General features: G+C 39.1%; 1 protein-coding gene across 1 annotated transcript; it reads left to right on the top strand.

The window, feature by feature from the left end:
• The first annotated feature begins 1,848 nt into the window (after positions 1 to 1,848).
• Positions 1,849 to 4,739, top strand: LOC148014650 (pentatricopeptide repeat-containing protein CRR2, chloroplastic-like). Its single transcript, XM_087667273.1, has 2 exons — positions 1,849 to 4,506; positions 4,565 to 4,739. Exon 1 carries the CDS (start codon positions 1,974 to 1,976, stop codon positions 3,573 to 3,575), a length of 1,602 nt encoding a protein of 533 aa, XP_087523399.1. The 5' UTR covers positions 1,849 to 1,973; the 3' UTR covers positions 3,576 to 4,506; positions 4,565 to 4,739.
• Positions 4,740 to 10,824: the final 6,085 nt, after the last annotated feature.

Genomic DNA, 10,824 nt, shown 5'->3' with positions numbered 1-10,824 from the left:
ATGATATTATAAGAAGAACGCTTGCAAGGGTCATTGAGCGTTTGTATGATGATGTCAACATAGAGATTTTACTTCCAATCTTTATTGAGGTGGTGCATTGTGGGTATACTCAATGCTTTCGAGTGCATATGGGTGAAGCTGAGCAGGACAAGAGGTTTCGGCGATCTCACACTGATAGAATACCGAGGGGGTGGTCGGCATATGAATTTAAGGACCTCAGTTGTTTTGTGATGCTACATCAAGCTGTGACAATGCCTGGCAAGTGGTTTGCAAGTATTAAGCCAGGTATTGTTATTCCACTGTTAAGTGATCTTTGTCAATTGTTGGATGTGTTCATGTTTACGTTGTGAGCTTTTAAAATTTTAGGCTCAAGAAAGAGAGGAAAGACTATCATGTCCCTTGTACCATCACCGGGATGAAGAGTGGCAATGGGACTTGCTTCTCCTGAGCATGCTGTATTGGAGGATGGAAATTTTCCCAGTGATTCCTCAAAGAAAAGAAAGCTTCATTTTGGTTAGGCCCGATGGAAAGTTTCAACATCTTTGTAGCGTTTGGATGTAGATGTATCTATATCTATTTATCATAGGTGTAATCAAGAAGTGGTACTTCGTGGTTTGTTGATACTTGGATTTATGGTACAAAGTTTTCGGCTCTGGAGCAAGATTTGGTTTTGGGCTTTGCTTCACCTATCTGTATTTGATGCTTGGATATGCTTACACTTTGTGGTTCATTTTAGTGTAGCAATGTTATTTCTGATTGTAACATCGAATGATCATGCAGAGCTACTTCTAGCTATTGCGCATAGCAGGTATTGTTGTTTTAATGTTAAGTCCCATGTACCATCAACAAGACGAAGAGTGGCGATCGGACTTGCTTCGCCTGGTCATGCTATATTGGAGAGTGGAAATCCTATTATGTCCCCTGTACCATCAACAAGACGAAGAGTGGCGATCGGACTTGCTTCGCCTGGCCATGCTATATTAGAGAGTGGAAAATTTTCCAGTTATTTCTCAAAGAAAAGAAAGCTTCGTTTTGGTTAGACCCTATGGAAACTGTAAATTTTTTTGTAACATTTGGATGTAGATGCATAGGCACAATCAAGGAGTGACACTTTGTGGTTTGTTGATACTTGAAATTATGGTGCAAGGCTATTGGTGCAGTCTCTAGAAGAAACTTTGGTTTCGGGCTTTGCTTCACCTATGTGGGTTATTAATACTGAGAGTTTGCATGCAATGCTTGGACAAACTTAAAATTGTGGTGTGGCTCGTATATCTTTTATTTGTGGTTCGTTTCACCATAGGAATGTTATTTCTCATTGTAACATCCAAGGATACAAGTTGTTTCTAATTGTTGTGCAGAGCAAGTATAGATACAAGTCTATAAGTTTGGTGCATGGTCATTGCATGTATATATGAGTTTAAGTACTCTTTGATGCAAATGCATATTTGGCCTTTTATACATGTGTGTAAGAGAGAGAGAGAGAGAGAGAGAGAGAGAGAGAGAGAGAGAGAGAGTGAGTGTGGATACAGAGGGGGGAGGTGTAAATAAGATGAGAGATAGAGGGGTTGTGAGTAGAGGAGAGTAAAGCATGTGATGTTTTTGTGATAGCATTATCCATTGTGCGAGAGGGATCCCTCACACCTCGCTTCACGGCGCTGCCACAAAGCGAAATAGCATTCCTTGTGCGCGAAGCGCGCCAGGAACGTTAGTATAATCAAAATGGATTCGATCATGTAATGGCTCTTATTGTCAACCCTTGGACCTTGAAAAAACTTATTCCTAAAGTTTCAAGGTCTTTCTTTGGGGCCATCAATTGGCCCAAGAACATGGAGAAAACCATCTTATTTATGTTACCCCTCTTGATGTGGGTTTCTCGATAGCTATTAGTATGTCAATGACCTGCAAGGATGATCTGTGCCTCCTGCCTAGCAGATCTGACACCATGGGTATCGTGGAGCCTGTAACCCTGGGAGATGGTGGGCCAGGCGCCTGCTGTGGAGAATCTCATCACTGTGCTGCGCAGGTGCAGGCACAAGAAGAACCCAGCCCTCGCCCAGCGCATCCTTGGCCACCTGCGCGACCGCGAGCTCGAGTCGCACGCTGCGATCGGCAACTTCCTTGTGCCCATGCTGGTGGAGTGCGGGAGCCTGCCTGATGCGCACCGTGTCTTCGATGGGCTGCCCTGTCGGAACGAGCACTCCTGGACCTCCATCATCTCTGGCTACGCTGATCGTGGGAACCTGCAGCAGGCTTTCAGCTTGTATTTCAGAATGCAGGAGGACCATGTCCCACCCAACAGCTACACCCACGTAGCCCTCCTGAAGGCCTGTACGGACCTGAAAGATTTGGACCGCGGCTGGGGTTTGCACGCTGACATCCTCCGGAAGGGTTTGGACGTAGACCTTTTCATTGGCAACACCCTGGTTGACATGTATGGCAAGCGCGGTTTGCTTGCTGAAGCGCAGCAAGTATTTGACAAGCTTCCTATCAGAGATGGAGTATCGTGGAATGTGCTTATCTCAGGATATGCTGAGCATGGGTTTGGTGATGAAGTACTGATCTATTTTGAACAGATGCAGCTAGAGAGATGGCCTCCAGCTCCTGTCACATTTGCCTGCGGGGTGAAAGCTTGTGGCACAATAGGAGCTTTAGAAGCAGGCCAGGAAATACATGCAGGTTTGACAAGAAGAGGATGGGAAAGTGGTCTCATCATAGCCAACGCATTGGTAGATATGTACAGCAGATGTGGCTCACTTACTGAAGGGCAGGAAGTATTTGACCAGCTGGTTGTCAAAGATGTTGTATCATGGACTGCCATGATCAATGGATATGGCAAGAACCATATGGGCAACATGGCTATCCAGTGCTTTGAGGATATGCAAGAGCAGGGGGTGAAGCCTAATGCTATCACATTCACCTGCCTTCTGGCTGCTTGCAGCCATTCTAATCTTGTTTTTGAAGGACAGAAATATTTCAAAATTATGACTGAAAGACATGACATCGAACCAGTATTGGAACACTATACTTGTATGGTTGATCTCTTTGCACGGTCAGGACAGGTGTCTGAGGCAGAAAGGTTTGTAGAAGTATCTGAAGATGTTCTCAAGTCTCTATTAACTGCTTGTAAAGTTCATGGTGAAGTAGAATTAGGAGAAAGATGCTTTCAGCAGCTTGTATTGGAGAACCAAGAAGATGCTGCTCCATACCTGCTGATGGTGGACATTTATAAGAGTGCTGGCAGGTGGAATGATGCAACAAGAATAGAGGAGATGAGGAAAGATGCAGGGGCTAAGAAAAAGCTTGGCAATGCATCTATCGAGGTGAATAGGAAGCTGCATGAGTTCTTGGTGGGTGACTCCTACAGCAAGCATATATTAACAGTGTTAGAAACCTTGAGATCATGCTTGGAGGATGAAGGATATGTCCCAAATGTGGATGTGCTTCTTAAACATGTAACAGATGCAGAAAAGGAATCAACTTCTGAATGTATAGACAAACAGTTCTTATTCCGCCATGGCCTTCTTGTAAATGATGAAACATTAGGAGAATGCAAGGGTTGTGCTAGTGCATTATAGTTTATGCCTGCTGTTAGAAGTTGACCATTGTAGCTTGAAGGTGTGAGAGGTTGTTAATAGTGAAGTCACTGTTTGTGCTCTGTAATTCTTTCATACAGAATGGTCCTAGGCATAGTTGTGTAATCAACTAGCTCAACCAACTGATGCTGTTCTGAAATATGTATGGGAATGTTGTGACATAATATAATTGCTGTATTGCAGTGTTATTGTACAACTCATCAGGAAGATGGGCTCGGATGTAGGTGTAGGGGCAAGTTATGCACTTATCTTACTAGTTCAAGTGACACAGCCTAAACATACAAATTTCTATGTAGTGCTCCTCTGCATCAGTATGTGGTGAATGCTGTTCCTGTTTATTATCAGCAAATGTTCATGCATCTTGAAGCATTGTCTGTGGTCTTATGCCTCACCTGGACCTTATATTGGATATGTATGAACTCATGGGTTGCAAGTATGGCATATAGTCAGAAATTGCTAGTGGATGCGGGCTAATATGAAAGTAAGAAGTCAATGCAGGAAATCTTGTACTGTAATCCTCTTGGCAACTAGATGTAGTCTCCACTCTTGAGCACAATTAGTTCTCAAGCACAATGAGCATCTCGTTTATGGCTGTTGGGGTCAACCTAAATGTGCAATGTTGAAATTTGATGGGACAGAGACATGAAACTGCAACACAAGCAATGCAACTTGAAGTTTTGTTCTGCTGAACCTGGATAAAGGTCAAACAAACATAATTATATTAAAGCAAGTGCGTATTGTCTTGGCTTGCATTGTAAACATATTAACATTTTTCTGTAAGCACGGGATGATGAGAAGGATGGATGGGAACTTCATCTGATTAAAATAGAAGCTTTGAAAAACAAGAGCCAGAAGGTTAGCTGTGGGCCTCTCCATGGAAATAAAGAGCATAAGGTTATCATGTAAACAAGAGGTTAGCTGTGGGCCTCTCCATGGAAATAAAGAGCATAAGGTTATCATGTAAACAAGAGGTTTGATCATTCCAAAGCTGCAAGTTCAAATAAATATGCAAGCATGAGTAAGGGAAGAAAGCATTAAACAAATATATATAAAGGTCAACAAGAAAACAAAATGAGATCTCTATATTTTAGTGTTATTTGGTAAGATCTTCACTTGCAATAGTGATTGCAACCATTTTAATGAGGGAAATTATCAAGATATCCCAAGTTTTGTGGAAGTTTTGTGAATACCCCTCTAATTTTGAGAATGATCTTGACATCCTCATATCTTTCTTTGTCAAATTGTTGTATTCATTGAGTCCTTTTTTTATTAGCTGCTTTGGATCATTGATGTACAATGATAAGAAATCCTCATTTTGTCATTTGAACTCCTACGGAACTCGTTAATTGTGATGAAATCAAAACAAGTATTTTGAGAATTTTGACCAAATTTGGGGACCAAAAGAAGGGGTGGGACTATGGTGCATTGGATCAAGTACGAGGGGTATTTTGTTAGTTTTTGAGATTTAGGAAGTATTTTATGGGTTTCCATAAAAAGTAGGGGTATTTTGCTAATCCATTCTTCTATTGGCCATTTACTAAACTGACCAACATTCTAGCAAAAACCCACAAAAGAGGACCTAATTTTTTAAATATCACCTCACAACCAACCAAAATTTGCCATGTGAAACACTACAATCAACAAAAACTTTCTAGAAGTATAATTCAAATACTTAGCCTATTAACTTCATGTCTAAACTAGCAATATGTTCCTTAAATAAACCAACACTAGTCTATTAACCTCCTATATAAATCAACAATTTGTTCCTTAGATAAGCCAACACTTCCTTGGAAGAAGTAGACCCAAAAAAATAATTAACGACAATTGCAAAGCCACTTATTAAAAGAAAAACAAGGAAAACCTAGCATAAATATGCTAGGCAAGGATGCATAACTAAGCCATAAGGACTATACTTTCTATTTCCCCCAAGAGAGTGAAAAATTAGAACTTTCTCAAAATTTTATTTGACAAAAGAGGCTTGGAAACTCATCAAACATTAACACACCATTGTCTTGCCAAAGCCATGTTTTTGAGAGTAGCTATAAAGAGTCATGTGATAATGAAAGAAATCATTTATGCCAATAAGAGTATAGGTTGATATAGTTTATTAAAATAGAACTACTTTACTAAATAGCAGTGCTCTATCAATGATACAATTGGTTGCTTTAAATAGAAGTTCAAGGAGTTGGAGAAATAATCAGGAACTAAAGATACACTTTCTGGTGAAAGTTGAAACTTTACGTATTTGCACTGGATACAATCCTTGTAGAACCTAATTTTTGAATATCCAATTGATAGAATCATCAAATTTGGTCTACTCGAAGCCTAAAAATGTTTGGTTTGCTAATATTCTTTTGCCTAAAAAAAGCTTTGAGAAAGAATTTGAAGCTCCAAATTAAAAGCCAACTGCATGCTTTGAAGGCTAATGCTAAGATAAATAGAAAAGCAATGAAGTCATGCCACTTTTTGAGGGCTTCAAATTGAGCTTTTACTTGAATATATCATGGATATAAAATTACACAATAATTGCACTTTGAAAAGGAAGATCTCTTTCATAAGGATTTCAATAATCTACACATTCAGTTGAAATTTTTATACGATATTCGCTCTAGGAAGTAGAGATTCCTACTAGCTCACATGTATTTCCACCTAATCATTCATTTCTTAGCTATGTGGGTTCATGCTTATGGTCATGTAGGAACAATTGGATCTTTAGGTCTTCAGCTATATTGATGGTGCCGTCAGATCTTTGGTAGAATATTCGTATTGATGTCTCGGCCTTTATGAAATCCTTTTGTAGCAAAGAACAAGTCCTTCAAAGTCTTTCACAATAGCCTTAAAAGAGTTTAAAAGACTTTTTTGAAGACCCACCTATGGTGGTTGATGTATGTATCATTTTCTTTATCTAATATATTGTCCATGTATTATTTACAATTTTTTTTACAAAAAAATGATACATACGGTTGTATCCATTAGATTGCTTCACCATTCTAGCTATGGTTGTTTGACACCAAAAATTGCATTGATATGTGAAATGGCCTTAATATGTTGTTGGCACCATATGGTGCATCAACACCCCATAAAACCATTTGAGCCTAATCTTTGTGAGGCTACCTTGTACCCTTATCCCCCAAAAGTCATAGGGAGGCTAAAGTACTTAACATATTATGTCTAATATTTAAGAGCCATGATTGACTAGTTTTGTGGTTAATAAATTTGGAAGTATTTAAAAAGTTAGCTCAAAAGGAGTTAATGTATTAAGTATGTTTTAAGAGGCATTGATTATTATTTTTGTGCTTTATTAAAAAAATTGCGAAGCTTTTCTAAAGCATCTCGAATTAAATTAATACTTGAATTGACAAGAAATTGAAAGAACTCACAAATTGCAAGAAGAGAGAAAATAGAAGAAAAGTACTTTTGACACAATATTGGGTGCAATGTCCCCCTGAGCATGAATGAATACCTCCCCCATGCATGTATTTTTGTATTTGCATTATCTTTTTGTGCTTAAAATACATTAAAAAAGCATCATTTTTGGGCTTCTTTCTTTCTTTTCTTGAATGCCAAGTTTTTAGTCTAATAATTTCTAACTCCTATCCAATAAACCTATTCTAAGATTACAAGTAATTCTCTATCCCTTTAGGCAAGGTCACAACCAAATAAATAAATTGCACATATGCATCATAATAATCCGGTGCTAGAAAGCATCTAGAAATATAATGATTTTACACTAGTAAAGTGCCCAAAAATAATTAATCCATGTGTATACGTGGTCTACTCAAAATAATTGTTTTGCATAGCTCTCTCTAATAATATGTCCAGCACAACATAGAACATATTAGTTCCCTGCAATCTAACTACTAGGCATAACGCAATTAGTGCTACACATAGGCCCACAGATAACAAGCCACAATCATGCAACAAATAGACAAATAAAAATATACAAAAATGGTTGTTCTCAATTGATAAAACAAACAAATTGCATGGGTGATCAACCATGTGCTAGTACTACCTCATGTGACAAATCTATACTACATCAATGAGGTAATCCAAAGGATCAATGTACTACCTCATGTAGTACCTTTATAGACATTGTATGTAAATAAGGTATCCATGGACTTTCTTGAAACTATTAAGATCCCTGTAGTCAATGCACATTCTGAAAGATCCATCTTTCTTTTTGACTAACAGAAATGGAGATGCATAAGGTAAGAACTTGGTTCAATGAATCCCATCTCAATTGATTTGCTTGGCTACTTCCTCTCGTTCAAACTTTGATAATTTGTAAGGTGGCTTATTGATTGTCTTTGAGTTGGGCTCCAAATCAATGGGATGATCTACTGCTCTCTTGGGAGGCAATGAATTAGGTACCTCAAACAAATCCCTATACTCCTTAAGAAGAGCTGTCAAGGCTGGATGGTTTGCTGAATTATTGGGCTGATCTTGCATCTCTTCATTCAAATGCAAAACAAATATTTGTGAGCGCCTCTTGTACTCCCTTTTGAGTTGTTGAATGGTAATAAGCTGAAAATCTGATCTACTAGGAATTCCCTGTAAATGGATGAGCTATCCATTGAAGATAAACTCCATATACAATTGTGAGAAATCCATAGTGATCTTGCCTAATGTCATCAACCAATCATAACCGAGTATGATGTCTATAGGCCCCATTTCCAAAGTGATCAGGTTTACTTTTGCTTCAAAATTTTCAGCTAGTTGTAAAGAAACCTGTGGGCATATCTGTGCGCTGATTTTCTCTTCATCATTGGCCACTTGAACTCTAATGGGCTGCTGTAAATTTGTGGGAATACAATTCAACTTGTCCATGATGGACTTATTCACAAAACTATGAGTACTGCCACACTGTCTATTAGAATGAATACTGGCTTTCCACAAATGTTTCCCTTCATATGTATTAGGGCTCTTAGATCCTGTCCAAGCATCCATAGAAATAGAACAATTAGTGGCAGCAAGTGGCTCATGACAAGTCCCACCTGGATCAAAAGGAACACTTCCACCTGGATCAAAAGGAAAAGAGTCGGCTGGATCATAGAAATACTCTTGCCCAACTTCTTCCTCAAGATCTTCATTTTCAGCATTAAGTGCAATTGCATTAGCTTCATCCATCTCATCTTCAAAATCCTCAAAGACTAACATACTCTGAAGCTTGGGTTTGACATTTTTGTATACATACTTTGAGGCATGATCAGGTGTATACTTTTCCCCACACTTGAAACATAAGCCTTTCTCCTTTCTTTCTTTGTAAAGATCCATAGGAATAGACTTAGGATTCATGTCGGCTGAAATGGATTTAGGCTTGCTGTCCCCTTGTTTGAAGTCAACTCTAGGACTGTTTGCTGTCCTGAAATTACTTTGAGGTCTAGAAGCATTGAATGGTGGATAAATTGGTACTCGTAAAATCCCATTTGGCACATGATTGCTGCCACAAATGTTACCAATTTTCCCCTGTTTAAAAATATGACTGACCATTAAATTTGGCTAAAACAATCTTGTCCTTTAGCTCTCTTTCATGGAATGGTTGATGTCCCAAAATAGACTGATCATGAGTACCATGCATTGAACCTCCAAATTGAGATGGAAATCTCCCAATAGGTGGCTGAGAACCACTATGCAATCTTCCTATTGGTAGAGGACCCCTAGGAATTTGAGTATTCAGCCCAAAAGCTTGAGAGTTAGCTTCATTCAAACTGCCCAAATAGTCATTATGCCTTTGTGAAGCCTCACCTACTTCATATTGGCTATTTGGGATGCCTCTTCTTCCAATAATCCCATGACTATGACCATTTTGGTTAGATGGCTGAAGTGGGACTGAAAGCTCACTATTTGAATAAGCTTTCTCCTTAGCTTCTTTAGATCCCATTTTCATCTGCATCCATTGGGAGAATTGTGCCATAATTTGAGCATTAGATTCCACCAACTTATCAATAGAAGCCTTTGTTTGAGTCGTTGAATCTACTAACTTCTCAATGGAAGACTTCGTTTGATCAGTAGACAAAACTATTTGCTCCATTCTTGATAATATGGCCTCATGACATTCCCTATGTCTTTGTTCATGTATGCACAAGGTATTATCGAGTATAATAACTTCCCCTTGTTGTTGAGGCTCTTCAGGGATCTCTTGAGGTGCATTATCCAACATGGAATCTCTGATTTGTTGAGCATAATCATCATGGACCTTGTTTTTACCCTTATGTCTTGCCATAATAGTGCACTCCTGCAGTACCCCCCTGTCAGAAAAAGGGCTATAACTTTTGCTAGGGAACTCCAATTTCAAAACTTTTTAGTTCAAATCGAAGACAAGAATGCCTATTCGAGATGAGCTATAGCACGCTATAACAAATTTAGGACAAAAAATTATGCAACTCGATTTCTGAGTCTGAACTGTCCAGGCCTGCATCCTGTTTTAACCTGTAAGTGCCCTATTTTGACCCTGTAAGGTAAGATAGTAACCCCAAATGGTTACCAAACCCTGTAGAAGGCTGAATAGAACCTATGGGTACCTTGTAGTACATGCACCTGTACTTCAGTAATGAAGGGTGTACCTGTAACAACTTGTAAATGCCGTGTAGTGCCCTGTAAAATCCCTGTTTTACCCTGTTTTGATCCTGAAGATACTTGAGCCTTTGGAAAGTCTTCAATCTTCAATTATCCACTCGTTGTACCTGTGTGAGGGATAAAACGGCATGACAGGCTCCCTACACGGGCTCCGAATCATCGGGAGGTGGGCAAAGTTCCCCCCGGGTCGGTTGGTTGCACCCCTTCGGGATCTTTGATAGTGAGGGAGGGTCACCTCTCTTTTGTCCCACTATCTCCCCCGGCATCCACCTTTTTCCTCGGTGGGTATATCAACATGGCAGTAGCTTGCTAATCTAATCAATTAGCATGAAATGCATTTCTGAAATATTCATTCAGCCCCTTTCATGAGATGCAATTGTATGAAATCGTGAAAGTTTGGATAGGGAAAGGGTCTTACAAATGCAATTCAGTGACTCACTGATTACTAGTACTTACCCTTTTACAATATTTCAGCTTGGGTAAAAGAATTCAGCCAATCAATGGATTAGAGTGAGAAAATTCATCAATCAATAGATTCAATCAATTGGATTCAAGTGTTATGCTGGAAATTTCAAATTGAAGCCTCCAATTCACTGATTAGAACTAATGTGCATAGAGCAAACATTGCATTACATGAATGGATTGATTCAAGCAA

Source organism: Lygodium microphyllum, chromosome 25 (genome assembly GCF_053477565.2).
Source record: "Lygodium microphyllum isolate KBCC chromosome 25, Lygodium_microphyllum_v1.1.10, whole genome shotgun sequence".
In the NCBI taxonomy this organism is placed as follows: Eukaryota; Viridiplantae; Streptophyta; class Polypodiopsida; order Schizaeales; family Lygodiaceae; genus Lygodium; species Lygodium microphyllum.
The sequence above is the reverse complement of the archived record's forward strand: the minus strand, read 5'-3'. Positions and strand labels throughout refer to the sequence as shown.

Excerpts from the sequence above, each read along its gene's own strand:
- LOC148014650 (XM_087667273.1), top strand. The coding sequence starts at position 1,974 with ATGGTGGGCCAGGCGCCTGCTGTGGAGAATCTCATCACTGTGCTGCGC.